Here is a 17872-nt window from a genome sequence, read left to right on the forward strand (position 1 = left end):
AATGCAGCCCTTAGGGAACGCAGGAAACCGTTAGTTACCACTGCAGATGAATGGGTGCTAGGTACACTAGATCATGGGCAATGGAGTAATGCTGCCGTTTCGCGACAAACCCGTTTTGTTAGAGGCAAAAGAGTACACGGTCAAGGGAAAAATGAGAAATGCAACCTAGCAACAAAAACAGGTTGCAGCAGGCCAAGGAATCCACTGTGTTCGGGACATCAATGAATAGCGGATTGCAGCAGCACTTTTCTGCCTAACCGATGAGCGATGACCAATCCCGCTGAATTCAGCTGCAGTATTGCACGGTAATCACCCACGCACGGTAACTGAACGTTTTCGATCTATAAGGCCAGCGAGGTTTTCTTCACCACTACGTAGGTCGCCATTTTTCGTGATGTTGCTGCTTTGCGTTGCTTCCTTTTTCATACGCTGTTCTATGTTTAGAAGCAGCAGCAGGGGGAGAAAAAACATCCAAGCTACACACCTACTGAATGTTTTGACACAATCGACCTCACCTCGCATCCCGTACCCGGTTGCCAACAGCCATGCCAGGGTAGGATTGAAACGATTTGCTTTTTGATGAACCAGCAAAACTACTCGTGCAGTTTCGTACCTTGGCTTGATTCGGGTTGTGAAAAGGATATTGATCAATTTGATCTGGTGTTTCATTTATCTGTATCCGTTGTACTATTGATTTATGGATTTTATCAGTTCAATTTCTGTTATTGGATTTTTAAAACTGTTTGCTTGGGTATACACCCCTGCACACGGTTCGCATCTGTCAGTTTGACATTGGAAACAAAACATTGCTTTCCATTGTAAACATTGCCGGTTTTTGTGGCGCACATGCGGGTGGTTTGCGTTTTTCCTTCTATACAAAAATTACGAAATGTCCATTGAAACGCTCTACACGTCGGCGGCATGTAATCGTACTCCGGATTCGTTGGATTGGGGTCCGGATGGACTGATTTATTTCGCCGCTAACAACGCTATTGCCGTGTTCGATCCAAAGGTAAGTGTGTTGCAAAAGTCTGCACTGTACCAAGTGTAACAAGGATTTTATTATATTTTCAGTACCACGGATCGGTAAAAATCTTGCGAACATTAATAGGACATAGTGCAAGGGTAAATACGGTACGCGTAGTTCGCAATGGAAGCGAATGTCACGGTGGAATTCATCTCGTTTCTGGCTCGGATGATGGAACTTGCATACTGTGGAACACTAAGGAGGAGGGTGGTGAAGCTAATCCTATGCGTTTTGTGCTAAAAGGGCACTCGAAGGGTGTAACGGTGGTAGATGCATTTGTTGATTCAACGAACAGTTTAATCGTTGCAACCGGATCAGTAGACAGTTCTATCAAATTGTGGAATTTTGCGAACGGAACCTCTTTCGAGTGCTTTCAAACGATCGACTTACGATCGGGGCTGACCTTCGGAATGAAGTTGTTTAGCTTGGCGCGGTCTAATGCCATTATGCTTGCGTATACAACCGACACGGATGTGGTAAACTTATGTGTGTGTCAGGCAGAACGCAATTCCGAATCGGGCTTTGTGCAGGTGGAACAGTTGAAGGGACACTTTGACTGGGTGCGTGGGTTGGATTGCATTCGATTGGCGGATAGTGAGGATTGCCTGTTGGCCAGTTCTTCTCAAGATACCTTCATTCGCTTGTGGCGCATTTCGCCAAGAGGATTATTGCAGAAGCAAAAGGATTTTGAAGAAATTCGTCACGATGAGGATATAACAATCGAGGAACGTACGTTTACCGTTCGTACAGTAGAAGGCGGTGAATATCATTACGCCCTTTCGTTGGAATCGGTACTTCAGGGTCATGAAGGATGGGTATATGGAGTGCATTTTTCCACCCGTGACGGTAGGTTACACCTGCTGTCAAGCTCTATCGACAAGAGTTTAACTGTGTGGACACCGTCCGAGAGCGGTGTTTGGGTGGAAAGTGTACGAGTGGGTGAAGTTGGCGGATCTTCGTTAGGGTTTTATGGAGGGAAATTTTCGCCCAACGGAAAGTCCATCATTGGACATGGTTTTCAAGGTAGCTTTCATCTCTGGCATGAAGATGATGAGCAGCCGGGGCTGTGGAAACCAGGAACCATTTTGGGAGGTCACTTTGCTGGAGTGAGAGATCTTGCGTGGGATCCGGCCGGTGGAATGTACGTGGTGACGCTTTCCGCCGATCAAACCACGCGCATCCATGCACCGTGGAGTAGAAAGGGCACAGAAACATGGCACGAGATAGGACGGCCACAGGTGCACGGTTATGACATGCAGTGTTTGACGTTACTTTCACGCTATCGCTTGGCCAGTGCAGCAGAGGAAAAAATCATACGAATTTTTCAAGCACCGTCTAACTTTGTGCAGAATTTTAGAGCACTTTGTGGCATTACGGATGATCCAGAGGGCGATGCAGTTCTTGAAAGTGAGTATTTGATTCCCATTGATAGGCTAACATATTTAAACGCATCAATAATTTCTAACGCACATGGTAGGCAACCCTATGGGAGCTTCAGTACCCTCGTTGGGACTATCCAACAAGGCAGTGTTTGAAGTTGAACAACCGGAAGCAGAAACCCGACACATTAAGGACATGTATCCAGAACATTACTTCAGCCCTATTGCATTGGAATCCCCACCAGCAGAAGAGACGTTGATGCAAAACACACTTTGGCCCGAAATTCAGAAACTTTACGGCCATGGTAACGAGCTTTACGCGATCGCATCTTCATCGGACGGAAACCTCATTGCATCCGGTTGCCGCGCAACATCAGTAGACCAGGCACAAATATTACTCTGGGACACAACATCCTGGCGCGTAATCCAACATCTTACTGCCCATCAGCTAACGGTAACACAGCTAGCTTTCTCACCGAATGGTCAATTCTTACTAGCAGTGTCACGTGATCGAACGTTTTCCGTGTTTCACCGCGAGTCGAACGGTTTCGAATTGCTCATGCGTTCCGACAAAACGAAAGGTGTACATACGCGAATTATCTGGTGCTGTGATTGGTCGCATGACTCAAACCTTTTCGCAACGGGATCCCGAGACGGCAAAGTTGTTGGATGGATGGCTGGTAAAGAACAACAACAGTCGACTGGTTCTGGAGCGCCATTTGTACAACGAGCAGTTTTAGAGCTTAAAAATGAATCAATAACCGCGATAGCATTCGCCAGAAGAAAACTCTCCGACGATCGGTACTTGGTGGCTGTTGGGCTTGAGAGTGGCGTGATTAAATTGTACGCTTTGGGCCAGTGGGATCTTCTGTTTAACCTACCAGAAGCGTGAGTAATCATAATTTTAGTTTAAATGTTGAATATATTTTAAATTTGTTCAATGTTTTAGGGTTGCACATCATATGACGGTTAAGCGCCTATCATTCCGGCCCCACGAAGAGAACCAACAGCTGGCTAGCTGTGGAGAGGATGGATTTGTTCGAGTGTATGGTATAAACTTGTAGAAGAAGAAGCAAGAAACATTTACTACTAATACAATACATGTTATGTTGAACATATTAACAGTTGAAACAGATCAGTTGAAAAGTTGCGTACGTTATTTTGTTTAAAAATATGGTTGTGTACATATGCATAGGTGTAGAAAAAAAGAAGAAAGAATAGAAATAATCTTTTTTTTTATACATCGGAAGAACGGCCGTATATCGAGTATATATAATCACTGTGCTTAAATTTTTAATATTGGTGAGTAATCTCACCTGCAAGTTACACTCCTGAAAGTATGCAATATACAATACACAGGCTTTCAAAACCTTCGTTCTGATCACTATGGGCTGGAGTATTTTCACAAATTGAAAACACGTTGCACACCAAGCATTCGTTAAAAATTCATCGCTCATTCGGCCAAAATATGGAACGACCTGACAGCTAGCTGACAGCAAACCAGTTCAGCCAGTGAAGAAGATTCAATCGTTGGGAGAGCTTGCGTGTGTATGTTTTGATAGGCGAATCAAGTGAGTGTGATCGACGGTTGCATTTTTCTGTACGCAAGGAAGGAAAAGAATGAATCAAGCAAAACAACTACAATTTTGAGTGAAAGTGCATTTCACGCACGCAGTGCAACGGGTGTTTGGTGTATTCTTGCTTGCGCATCATCCAGCATTTCAGGGAAACGCGCTTGGGCTTTCTTCCCAGTGAACGTGTATGAGTGTGTATGCGATGCAAAGGAAAGAATACGCGTGCGTGGTGCAGTAGTGTGCGGGAACCCTGATTGATTCTACAGCATTCTTTGCTGACGGGGGTCTGCCTTTCAGACGAAGGCATCATCACCGGGAAGGAACACCAGAGCACCAGGAAGATATCAATTAAACCGTTTGATACGGGGTTTTGAAGTGAGTTCATCCGCGACCCGGGCCGTTTTTGTGTGCGACAGGCGGCAGTGCTGCAAGTGGCAAGTGTGGAAACTGCATTTAAATTCTTTCCGTCCATCGGATGGTAAATAAGTGGGTTAGAATATTGGTGACCAATGGGAATGTAAAGAAAGGTGGCAAGAAGAAGGCGTAAGCTGCTAGATCGCATCTTCGCTGTATAACCGGAAAGGCAGCGGAGCGGTTGTGCAGTGGTGTGCTCTACGCCCGTCTATTTAGGTGTGTCTGGCAGTGGTTGTGTGTGGCTGTATTGTACGGCGCGTGTATGTATGCGTGTGACCGACGACGGGTCGCGATTGCATTTTGGTGTGTTGTGTGTTTTTTTTCCTCTTGCCCTGTGCGCCTAGCGGTAGCAGCGTGCATAAATTATGCTACAGCATAAAAGTGTCCACCCGACAGAGGAGGTTCCCGTGGCCACGCATTCGGTTGGTTTTCGGGCGCAATTGTGTCGTCAAACTATTGTGGCTGTGTGAGCTTATGCGGGACGGGGTTTATGCATATTTTGCTAGGTTAACGATTTAGGTGTGCTCCAAAAGTCCAAACGTGATGCAAATGCACAACGTAGCACACAGCACTGCTGTTCGACCAACGATCTAATCGTAGCGCTATTGATATTGTTATGTCCCCGTTATCAATGAATCGATTTGTGTGCTCTTCTTTCTCACCCTTTCGTTCAGTCTAGTTGGCCGTTTTGCGAGGAGATGTGTTCGAGCGTAATTGTGCCGCAAAGCAAGTGAACGAAGCTGCTGGGCGTGTGTATGTGTGTGTGTGCTGTACGTGCGTGCATGCGTGTGTATGTGCGTGCGAGTAGTGTGCAGTGGGTTTTCCCTCGGTTTTTTTTTGGAGCAGCACTGTTTCGTTTTAGGTGGTGTACTGTGTGAGTGCGTGCGTAGTGGTGCGTGTGTATGTGTGACGCACAGAAACCGTATGTGTGTGTCTTTCCCTCACCCACCGTTGTGTTGACGTAGCGGTGATTTCCCATTGCGTGTGTTTTTCCCCCGTACACGGCACGCTTTCAAGCGTCGTTTGCTGTTGCTGCTAGCCGTGGAAAAACGGAAAATTGCCAAAACCCCGTTCCGGAGTGGGTTTTGTTGCTGTGCTTTCTGGTGCAGCCACCAGCATTTGTGAAGGTAAGTTGGGCCTAAATGCACAAAATTGTCGCTCTTCCCGGTTGTTGTTTTGGGATAAAAACCAAGAAAACAAGGCATCATCCGACTGGGAGCATTGTTTACTTTGATAGAACAGGGCGAGTGTAGCTGCCCAGCTCAAACTCTCTACAAACCCACCTACTTTGGTCAATTCTGTTGGTGTCAGCTATAGTAATGGCATTATATTTTTTTGACCTAGTCGCTATGAGTTCTAGAATGAACTTATGGAGTTAATTGGAGTTCACAATCATTAGCTGCTTCTAGAAATTAAGGAGCACAATCTTGTGTAACGAGCATTTGAGTTCAAGGAACTAATTTTTGGTCGCGACTTTGGGTCCCCTGATATGGAATGTTGAGGAACCGCCTGGAGCAATGCCACCAGTTAAAAAATGTTCGACGTTGGCAAATATTTTTGAATTGAGTATAGAAAACAATGTAATTCAAAGGCTTCTAATGGAGCACATGTAAGATCAATCCATTAAAGAACTTAAGGGGATACAGACGAAACAAATTCTCAATCAAACAAAGATATTGTGAAGGTGTAGAAAGCGTGGTGTGTTATTTATTCATATGTTAGCAAACAAGATCTTGACGTCTATCGTTCTATCGTTTACTGTAATCTCATGCCCACCATAACTACCCGCCTAGATGTTTGCTTTATGAATTATAATTTTTAAAACATAAACAAATGACGGTTACCCAAGATAAGAACTGCTTATGACAAGTTTGCTGACGATCTCTATATTAAACTCACGTGTTATACTGTTATGCGGGCATTCTATGCTGGATAACTTGAATATACTAAATATAAGAAATGTTGTTGCTTCTTTTTTGGATATATATTTAAACAAACACGATTTATTTAAAGCGATGGATAAAAAATTGATTGTTATTTGTTTTTTTTTGATTGTTTTTTTTTATTATCTGTAGAACGTCCAGGCCGTATATCTAACGATCAAGAAAAGATGAAGAGAGTAGATTTCTTTTCATTTGATCACATGTTGGCCAGTAAAAACGCGCTGTGAAAAGAATTTTGACAACCAAACGATGTTTGTTTTGAACCGGAGAAATATTTACTATATTTATCGAAATAGATATGCGTTATTTAATGAAAAATACAGTAAATTTTACCAACAATCATCCTCTGGTTGTAAAATTCCATCCTACAACACGTTTATACACCTCGGATCGTACTTCACTCTTACCGTCGTAATGGTGTTGTGGTAAACTGCGCTGCCACTGTGATATCATGTACTTTTGCAGTACAGTATGCCTGCTGTGGTTGTGGTGTCTTCTAATGCCGTTGAATTGTCATGTGCTGCGCTTGTTGTGATAGGCGCTTGCGTTTTTCTGTCATCTAAAACCCCTGTATAACACCGGCACGAAACTCGCTATGAGAGGACTGTAATAGGTTTTGAATTTGCTCAGTATAAGCTATGCAATTTATCTCAATCATTAGAACTTTTGCTATTGACATCAGCTGGAAACAGATTCTCCACAGTTTCCACAGCCGCTGGGATGTGACCTTTTTTGGCCGTTCCTTTTCTCGCAGCTGTACTCGGTCCGGTAAACGCCGGATGAGTTATTTGAAACCACTGTATCGTGTTGCTTTTATAGCGCAGCATTGTATGCTGGTTAGGGCTGCTTATGTGTGTGTGTGTGTGTGTGACTGTGTGCATTTTTAGTGTTAATAGCTTCATTGGACAATTTGATACGCATCGAAGCAGTAAATCTGGTTTGGATGGGTTTTCTCCAGGTTCTTACCTGTTTGAAGTGGGGTAGTCATAAAAAAACGTCTCCTGTCACAAAAGGTGTGACGAATAACCCTTTAAAACAAAAAAAATCGAAGCACAGGATAATGCTTAGATGCATAAAACATCACAACGAGAGGATCACATTCAATAAAATGTATGTGTTATTCATAATCCATAGAACGTACGAACGCTTTTAAAAAAGGGTGAAAATGTGCTGCAGCTGGAAACGAAATCCATCCGCAATATTTCGTTCCCATGGGAAAGAAAGGAAAAAAAGAACGATTTAGAATATAAAACAGATAAAATCGATCAATCGATCCAAAATGACTTTTGCTGCAAACGTTTCGATTAGTTATCGGAAGACAGGAATGGAATCGGTTGGAATTAGTTTCAGCGCGAACCACACCGATCCGATTTACGGACACGATGTGTGTTTATTCTGTTCGCAGAAAACTCATTCCAATCAACTGGAAGTTTTATGCCGGCACAGCACCAACATGATGAGCAGGACAAGTCTAGCGACTAATTGAGTTTGAACTCAGTCTGGTCCCGGGGTTCGTCTCGCAAACGAAAACGGACGATCGTAAACCACGCAAAGCGACATAACGAGCCGTGGAGGTGAAAATGGTCGCCACCGCTGAGACGTGATAATATGTACAGATTTTCCACGACATGGCCGTACGGGAAGCTTTCTTATTGTGGTGCTGCAGCAGCGGGGAATCGATCGATATTTGTGGTCTTGTATGGATTGGTAATCCATAGTAGGTGGGGTTGAGTTATGAAAAAGCTAAATTGAACCTTAAAAAGACATTCGCTTGTCGAGAGAAATGAAGATCAATTGATCGTAATCATCGTCTACGTGGCAAAAGCAATGAAAATGTTTTTTTGTCTGCTGCTGAATGCATTGTTCTGGTGCATGTTGTCGCACGAGGGGAGTTGCTTTATGCTGTTTCGGAAGATGCACGAACAAAAAGCATTTCCCGTGACCTATAAAGCACCCCTGATACATAGCGTTCGTTTTGGTGGTATGTATCTTCTTGGTTGTGCTGAGAACCTCAAATATCGCTGAATGAGAAAGAGCAGAAAAATGTTCCTTTATACAAAATTTTGTATATCGTAGATAGACGAAGGAATTCCTCGAGAATCAAAGTTTCTTATAACCATATCAACCTTCAAGACATATGTCAGTTTAATCTGGAAAATTGAATCCAAATAATTTTGACTTCATAGATTACACAAAATGATCTTCAATAATATTTGAACATTTTAATCAGTCCTCAGAAAAGGGTTTTTTGAGAGAATCCATGTTGCTTTTAATCTACAAATATATCGCGATATTGCACTTTACAAGGCATAGCATTAGTTTCACAGTGGGACAAGGACAAGACTTCTCCTTCTTCATCTGCACAACAACTTCAAGAGCTTTGAACTTTATGACTTTATTTACGCGTAGCTGGATAGTCAGTTTTGCGAACGGGGGATTTATCTGGATGGGATTTTGGCCCGGTCCTGTCGTGTGAAGCCCAGTGCCGCTAACAATACACCACCGAACCGCCCCAACAAGACAAGGCTTAGCAAGCACAAATAAGTACCTACAACTGCATCATTTAGTCTGGCAGTTTGAAACACTTTTAAGCAAATGAAATCGAACTTGCGACAAAGAGTTTTCACTAATTGTTAACGATACTGGTGATGTAAACGCTCAAGAACGTCAAAGTGGTTTCATGGTAACCGTCCTGGCAATGACATGTTGTTCACATTCTATCTGGCCTACAAAATGTTTTTAATGAAATAAAATTGTCTAAAACATTTAAAATGCATAGGGGAACCTGAAACTCTAATGTGCATTGTTTAATGGCCCCGGATCGCTTCCTGCGTTCATGAACTCTGTCGTTCATGAATGGGGATTGTATTCATGCTTTTGAAAAAAAATCTCTTATTAAAAATATCAGATAAGCAGTTATTCAAATTTAAAAATTGTTTGTTTTCTCTTAATGGGAAGAGATAATGCTCTCCCTGTCTGCTTCCGGGAGGTCTTCGGAAATGAGACGGAGGCATCTCACGTCCTGCATAGCTAGACGGGCGTATACTTGCTCAGCTTACACTCGAATTGCCCGTTTTGTCTCGGTTTCTATTGCTCTTGCTTCGTCTTCTTTCCATTTCCTTTCGGGTGTTGCTGTTTGGCATGATAACGAAATGCCATCTGCCTGTTTGTTGGTCGTTTGATACTCCCACAGAAGCAAGACTAGTAAGTGAGCGATAAAAGTCCCCAGTAAAGAGAACGTTTATTGAAGAATTATTTTGCGCATTGAATGAATAATCCGCCATTGCACTTTTACGGGGTTTTAGCAAGCTTTTGATTAGTGTGCCCTTTTTTTTGCATTATTAAGCAAATAAGTTATGCTACTACGTCCTGTACTTGTTTCATTAGCTGCATTCGTGTGGTGTACGTGATTGTGTGCTGAGCAATTTCGCTCTTTCCAACATAAACCGTTGAACGCCATGATTGGTAGCAGTGCTGTAGATTGTACGGTACCAATGGCAACGTGCATTTGGCCATGTTTCCTCATCCATTTTGGTGTCCCCTTCACGAAACATAAACTCTTCTGACGGGCGGGATTGAATCACTAAAGGTAACAAAAGGGGGCAAAAGCAAAACTTGAGCTCCCAATTAAATTGCGACCCTGCCACAGGCTGCCATTGTGCGCCCTTCGTATCTCCCCAGGAATAGCAGAATAGTGCAGGTTTCCGTTTTTCTGGTGGTTTTCCGCTTTCAACCCAGCGGAACATTGGGACAGGAATGTGGAACGCACCCTCGGCACCGATGTGCGGAAGTCGTAAAGGAGTCTCTCGCCCGGGAGAGAGAGACATGACACTGTTCTTTAATTTTAGGTGGAGAACCATGGCGCCAAAGTGCTATATGACGCGTTTGCTTTGGCCACATACACACACACACACACAGTTGGTACTGGGGGATCTTTTGACGCCATCCGGACTGCCTGAATTTGTTTTACCAGCACTAGGGGGTTGGTACAGATTTTGATTTTGGCTTTGTTTAAATAGAACGTTGAAAGGGTTCTGGCTTTTTGGGTGAAAATATACGATTTAGGTTATATTTTGAGTTGCATACATTTATTCAGCGATGTGCCCATTATTGGCAATTTGATATTTTAGAACAAAATGTTTAACAATGGCCGGAATCATACTCTTAGCCAGTTTTTTGTATGTGTTTTGACGTTTCCAGGATTATCAGCTCACTGTTCCCCATACAAATGGCATTATATTGTTTTCCTAATGAAATCAGCTAAGGCTCGACAAATGTCAAAACAAAGCGTTTTGCTAGCTTGTCTGAACCAGGTTTGGCCATATTTCCCGTGTGCGAAAAATTAAAACAAAAAGTTTTAACAAAAACAACTGAAAAGAATTATTTTAATAATCTGATTTGTATATTATTTCAAATGAATTGAATTAAAAGTTAAATGTCTAAACTTTAATTGATTTTTCTCAAATTGTAATTTCGCAAAAATGATCCCTTGTGTCATTCTTTATGTCAAAATGCTATGTCCTTTACGAATCTGTACAGAATGATACAGCCCGGTACCTGGATTATTTGGCAGATACAGGCTGTACATGATTAATTTATGGTCTGATTTGCCCCAATATCTGCAAAGAAATGCTAAATTTCGTTCGTTGCAGAAACGGTCGTAGCTGTATTTTTCGTTAGAACGGTCAGACCGTACCGACATATTGTACCACGCACTCGGATAGTAAGTTCTTGCTATGAAAGGAAGGTCTGGAAGGGATTTTGTCTCGGTCCTATGGAGTGGGACCAAGTATGGGCGCCGTTACCAAGTACACTACCGTGGCACGCCATGGAATGTAGTTTTGACTATTTAGATTGATTTAGATTGATTGAAAAACAAGCAAAAATATAAAATAAAAACGTATCAAATTAGGATTTCATGGTTACCTTTTGTTGCTGTAAGTCAAGTGCCGAAATATGGTGTGATAGCAAATGTTGCAAATTATAAGAATAGTTTGAGGAGAGGTAACTGAGGAACACGAGAAGAAGGTAAATAAAATATAAAAAAATGTTCTTGTATGATGAAAATCATTGTTATACCATCGTTTCTTATGGGGCAGCCGGTGGTATATTAGTAACGGCGCTGGACTTCACACGACAAGACAGGCCCACAATCCCATCCAGACCAATCCCTCGTACACAGGACTGACTATCCGGCTACGTGGTAACATTAAATCTACTAAGCCAGGAATGGCAAGCATGACCTAGAAGGTCGTTACGCCAAGAAGAGAGAAGATCATCCTAAAGCGAGCAACGATCGAACCTCGGAATGAACGAAAACCATCATAATAATGAACGTTCAGTGAACTGAAAAATTTTGTATGTGAATTTCAATGTTTTATCTGTAAAATGTTTAATATCCTCAAAAATATGTAACGTTTTATTAATATAAAATATAATATAATACTCGATATTTGTATTCGATCCCTCAATTCGTAATATAAACGATGTTATATAGGGAATTCGAATTACGCCAATTTCTCTTCTAAAAAATTAAATACATTAAAATAATGTATCAGAAAGTCGCATATTGTAATAATTAACTACATCATAACGATATACGTTTCGTATAATGTACCGTGCGAAAGTAAAATTGTTACAACGTTTTTGTTACTATCCTACTATTGTTGTGCCTTGTGACAAATGGTTGAACAATTAGGTAACGTTTCGTAATACTTTTCTCGCATAATAATGTACCGGCCAACAGGGTAAATATGTGCAAAATAATGTCTCACCATCGTCATCCAGCGTTCTTTTTAAAGTGCCGCGTGAAAGTTGTTGGTGTGGGAGCTGTTGGATTCCTTGTTTGCTAAGGGGTTCGTTTTATTTTCAAGTTAATCTTCCGTTTTCCGGCAAGGAAACCAAAGCCGCACGGTTCCAGCGGTCCTTTAGTGTGTAAGACCCAGCGGGAAAAACACCCTTTATGAATAGTGTTCTCAACAATCGGATTTATGGTCGCCTTTTGTGCAGTGTAGTTGGGTTTCCTTTGACTTTTTCTTCTTTATTGCGAGACCGAGCGATGACGGGCATTGAAATGATTCGCCCTGTGTGACTCCCCATAGAAGCGAACGGTGGAGGTGATCTCCTCAAGGCAGGCATCTTGAGACGACATGACTGTTGCGCACGTGTTGTTGCGCTGGGAAGAAATGTGCACGAGAAGTTGAAAAAGCGAACCAACCACCTACGGAATTTAAACTAAAAAAATGGAATGAAAAAAAAAACATTGTCCCCCCCCCTCAAAATTGCCAGCCCATTGGTACCTTTTGCTTGGCAACATTCCTACGCACGGATCGCTTGTGTTGGTGCGTTCATGCTGCTTCTTTATGACACGGTGAGCTTTCACCTTTTTCGGCACACTTTGCACGCGGGACGCCGATGGGAGGGCGGCTCAAACGGATGAGTAAGTGATAAAAGTGTGCTGTGAAAGCTCGGCAAAAGGGGGTAGTTTCTTTGGCACGCTGTAGACACGATGTTACACCTAGTTAAATGTAGAGACAAAAATGATCATCATTAATGTATGACGGTTGCTTTGATGGACGGTTGTTTTTTCGTAATATTAAAATCTCTGTATAGTAGTGCAATGTTTGTAACATGCAAACAATTAGTTTGTACTGTTCAAAGTTTCACTGATGGTATTATTCCAGCTGGTGCCTGATGTATTATTTGTTCGCTATTTAGAGGAACAAATACAGTCCAACCGCAGATTGATAATTCCAAAGAGTAGCGCTTGTTTTCATTTGCAGTATGAAGAAGTATTCGCAAAGCAGGTCAGCAACATGGACTCTTATCGAAACAGAAGTACATAAACAAACTCAATCGTCTTGGGTCAACGGCTAAGAAGGGTGTTTTATTGATAATCACGCCATAGTAATCACACCAACTGTAACGTTCTGCTGCCTCTGTGTCGGAATATGTTTGTTGGAAAAATATTATACTTTTGTGTCCCTTTATAATATTGGCACAAATGATTTGGAATAATTTATCATTCATGTGATATTTCATTTATGAAATCATTTATATTAAGGTAAAATTTTATATTTGAGATCAGTAAATGTGTAAGTGTGAGAGATTGAAAAGTTGTGAACTAGAGTATAGGCCACAGGTTGACCACAGGTAGTTATTGCGAGGTGTAGGCTTTAGTGATGGGAAATTCACTCAGTATGTCATGGAATAGGACGCTTCATCTTCTTTATTTTCTTAAGTAGAACTTTTTCTTCTTTATCGGCACAATAACCTCATGAGGTCTAGGCCTGCCATTCCTGGCTTTCTTTGACTTTATTTACCCGTAGCTGGAGAGTCAGTCCTCTGCACCGGTCAGGCTGGGATTTTGTACCGGTCCTGTTGAGTGGAACCGGCGTTGAGTGTTCGACCTGAAAACGAATTCCAAGAACGAAATTTCGTTTAGAGTAGCCGGTGTGTCCAGAGTCCAACATAAATAGTATCTAAAGTTGAATCCGGAATCGAATTTCGACTCGACTTTGAAATGTCCCAGAGTTAACTCCGTAAAATCCGTTAGTCAAATTCATCTGACTTCATGTATAGAACGCTTAAGGACAAGAGTAGCTTCAACTACTATTGGCATCACCATGAGTCAGAATTAAAGTAGGAAACAGGTATCACAGAAGTGATAATTGCGAAACTGTTACTACAAACAAACAATAAATACAATTTATAATATTGCAACAAAGAAACTAAATTTACTGCAAAATTAAGACAAACAAAGTAATTCTAAGTAATTTATTAGAAGTATCTTCTAATTCGCTAGCAGCAATTTTATGGCAAAGGGTCGTGCACAGTGTGCTAAAATTCATTAAATACAAGCTTTTAATCGACCCTCGCTATTGAGAATTGACACATTTTCACAGCACAGCGCATCATCATCATCTATCGCGTTCCTTGAATGCAATTAGATTTCTCTTGTTTTTGCACCTGGGACTCTCGGCGTTCGACAGCGAACGGCACTTTCGTTTAGTAAAATTGGCGGACAACATTAAACCCCCGCCAAATGCAGCTTCTGCAGGGAGGTACATACTCTCATTTCAGTCTGCTCACGGGTTAATCACGGTTCATTCGACCCGGTAGACAGGTAGTGCCCAAAGTGCCCTCTGGCTGGCCATTGTGCCAGATTCATAAATTATACCCTAATTAAATCTCGCTGTCATACGCGAACGATGCGACGCACTGCACGTTGCTCTTTCGCCCGCCGGTAACTCCTGAACCACGGCCACGATGTTCCAGTGTGATGCCGCCATTTGCAGCATAAATGATGAACGCGAGATGAACTCGCTTCCGACCGGCGGCGCCCGGGCCCGATCGTGCGGTGATCTCGGTCGATTTCGATTAATTGTTTCCGTTGTGTTCGCACTTTTCATCGGCAATGCGTGTACGCTCGTTTCTGCGATGTTGTTGATGGTTGCTACTGTTGAGGTCGGGATAATAAGCATACGGGGCGTAAAAGAGAGATAGGTAGAAGATGGACGCGGGTCGGACGTGTCGGAGAGAGATCGGTGGTGATTAGTAAGGAGCAGGATGGAAGGGAAAGCTGCTACAATAAAACATTGGCCGGTGTGTGTGTTTGTGTGTGCTGGCTGGCGGCTGGAAATTTACTTTTAATGCCCCCGGCCAGAAGATGAAAGTGCATTTTAATGGGTGGAAAAGGATGTGCGGTGGGTTGGGAAGATGGGTGCGGCACTCTGTAATGATGATGATGGTGTCGATGATCATCATGATGCTGTTGGTTTGCGGTTCCTTCGGATTGGTTGACCTGAAGCAATAATGATCGCAGCGGGATGCTGAACCTTTTGCCAAGGGAAAGACACAAGATTTGCCAACGGCGCACCGGCAGTAGGCCCCTTGTAGTAGTGATCGATCGCGTGTGTATTGCTTTCGCTGCTTGCTCGGGTGGTTATTTTGGGTGGTAAATTAATCGTTACCAATTTTTACCTCACCGGACAGTGCCAACCCCGGGTCGATGTGGGCAAGCAGGTAATTGCCGAAAGGGTAAGGATGCCGGGAAATAATTGCCGTTCGATTTTCACTTTTCACCTTCCAACCGCAAACCGATACACTTGCTGCTGCAGGAACGACACATGAAAAAAAAAAAAACAGAGAGTACACCACCACCACTACGTCACCTTTCCACAATGGGGCACCGGTTTGTGGTTGGAAACGTACACACAGGTCCGCATATGTTGGATGGGAAAATAAGAGCGAAAGTCTCCGGTGTGTCTTCCACCGCTGGAAAACAAAAGCATTTGCGAAAGATAATGGCTCGTAAAAAGAAATTCACCACCAAAATGAAATGCGCTGTTGTACCGGTGTGCCAATTTTGTTTCACATTTCTTTCTAGGAAATGGAAAAATAAAATGAATATCATTATCAGCGGGAGCGGAGGGCAACTTACGGCGGCGCGTACGTACAGAGGGGAAGATTTTCCACCCCATTCCGGCCGGATTGCGGATCCGCACAAACCGTCAAGATGTCGAGGGTCATGGTCGCTATCGGGAAATGAGTATCTTCTTGTGTGAAATGGAAGTAAAAGCCAATTGGAAGGAAGCATGCGGCAGGTTTGTTGGCCTTCGTCAAGTGCCCAGAGGAGGCAATAGTCAACGAGTCGGCATGGCAGATGGTTCCGATTGCTTTTGGGGCTATGGGTTTGCGTATGCTGGTGGTGTTTTTGGAGCTTTATTTTTGTGAGAAAAGTCCACCGTTTAAGAAAATGGTTTGATTCTTTTTTATATATTATGTATTTTTTGTTTTTTTCGCGAAAAATCGTGATGGCGTAGGAAAATTGTTTCGTCTTCCACTCGTCGGTGTGGTGAAATGGAAGGTACGAAGAGTTCAGTATAAATATGGAATTAAATTACTTTTTGCTAAGCGCGTCAATAAAAAATGGGCATTCAAACCGCTGTCGATGCAATGTAATATTTATTTTGGGATTTTATTTCTTTTGAAGTCGTCCCAGGCAGACCGACGAAAAAAGGACGAAAATTTAGAAGGACTGTCAGAAATTATTTCGCTTTAAATTCAAATACTGTACGCATGGACAGACAAAAAAAATGTTACAATCACGAATGGTATCTTATGTCGCACGGCCGTTCATTTGCATTATTTTCGAGGCAATATTATTGTCACGGCGTGTACCTTTCGTCCTATCATGCACTAATCTCCTCACGTTCCTGTTCTTTCCGTTCCAAACACGTCCCCATTTATTGGGACGTGCCGATTCTTCATGTCGGACCCGAGAGAATGTGTCTCGGTCTGGATGTCGGTCCCACAAGACGTTTCTTATCGCGGACGACGAGATTGTGTTCGCTTATCTTTTCCACCGGTGTGGTGGACTCTTCTTTGCGCACCTTTTGACGTCAGTGACAATGCCAAAGTTAATCTGCAGAGCGGGAGTCTCGACGGCAAAAGAGCTAAAACCAACATTGGTTGCGTTTGGCTGACCTAGGATTCACGTGCAAAAGCAAGAGACGGGGAGGAATTTTGCAGTGCTTGTAAGCTAACAAATTGACTATAATTTTCAGAAATTTACTGCTTTGTAAAATTTGCTCTTCAACACAATTACTACACGACATATGTTTGAAGTTGTTTGTGAGTATGAGTTGTATAAGATTGAAAATTGAGTCTTAAAAGCTATTTACACCCTTCAAGACATTTTAAATAGATGATATAACTCCTGGGTCACATGAGATGAAAATTAATTGTAAAATAGCCAAGTTTGTACCGAGTTGTTGCATGATCATTATGTATTAGAAGTCATTATGGGCAGTCAATCAGAAACAAGTTTCTTTCAGCTTTTTTATTCTAAAATACTGACTATTTTGTTTGTCATATCAAATGTGCGAACTCTTATTAACTACACTCTGGCGCCTTAACAGACTTTGCACACATTCATCCCACATTGCTGGAACTTTATATAAACATACGTGACATGTATATTACCGACATGCAACCACATGCGTCTATTTAACATGTTAGTTTGACTCGTTATCGTCTTTCCTTTTCCTCTTGGGCTCCACTTCTCGCGAATTGTGTGTGGGTAGTTTCTGCAACATTCTGTGGAGATTTAACGCATGTCAAAAAAAAAAACACTCATCACCAGAGTCCAAACAAACCCTGTAATCACACGAATGCGCGGATTGTTACATACCCGGCCGCCGTTATCAGTTGCAGAGCGATCTCAAACTGGACTGAAATGACACGGTTGGTGCGGCCTTGGAACCAGTGGAAACCACCCTGGTAATGCTTTTGTGGGAGGTTTCACTACACCACGCTGCTGGTGTGCTGATAACAGTCGCTAGTTTGGTCTAGTTAGATGCAGAAGGATAAATTAGTTACGTTGCACTACTCCCTTGAGGGTTTAAAAAGAAGGAAGGAAAATAATTTATTGGCTTGGGGTTGTGTGTTTGTCCCTGAGGTACTTTGGAGAAAATAAGGATAGAAGCTATTAGTCTGCAATAGTCTACAATTCTGGAAGTAATTTGAGCATAA

At 42.5% G+C, this 17872-nt stretch overlaps 1 protein-coding gene across 1 annotated transcript; it reads left to right on the forward strand.

Annotated features, from left to right (window-relative positions):
- The first annotated feature begins 779 nt into the window (after positions 1 to 779).
- On the forward strand, positions 780 to 3470 carry LOC128714538 (elongator complex protein 2). Its single transcript, XM_053809413.1, has 4 exons — positions 780 to 1012; positions 1075 to 2434; positions 2505 to 3294; positions 3356 to 3470. The coding sequence occupies exons 1-4, from the start codon at positions 890 to 892 to the stop codon at positions 3468 to 3470; spliced, it is 2388 nt and encodes a 795-aa protein (XP_053665388.1). The 5' UTR covers positions 780 to 889.
- The last annotated feature ends 14402 nt before the right edge of the window (positions 3471 to 17872 follow it).

Source organism: Anopheles marshallii, chromosome 3 (assembly GCF_943734725.1).
Source record: "Anopheles marshallii chromosome 3, idAnoMarsDA_429_01, whole genome shotgun sequence".
In the NCBI taxonomy this organism is placed as follows: domain Eukaryota; kingdom Metazoa; phylum Arthropoda; class Insecta; order Diptera; family Culicidae; genus Anopheles; species Anopheles marshallii.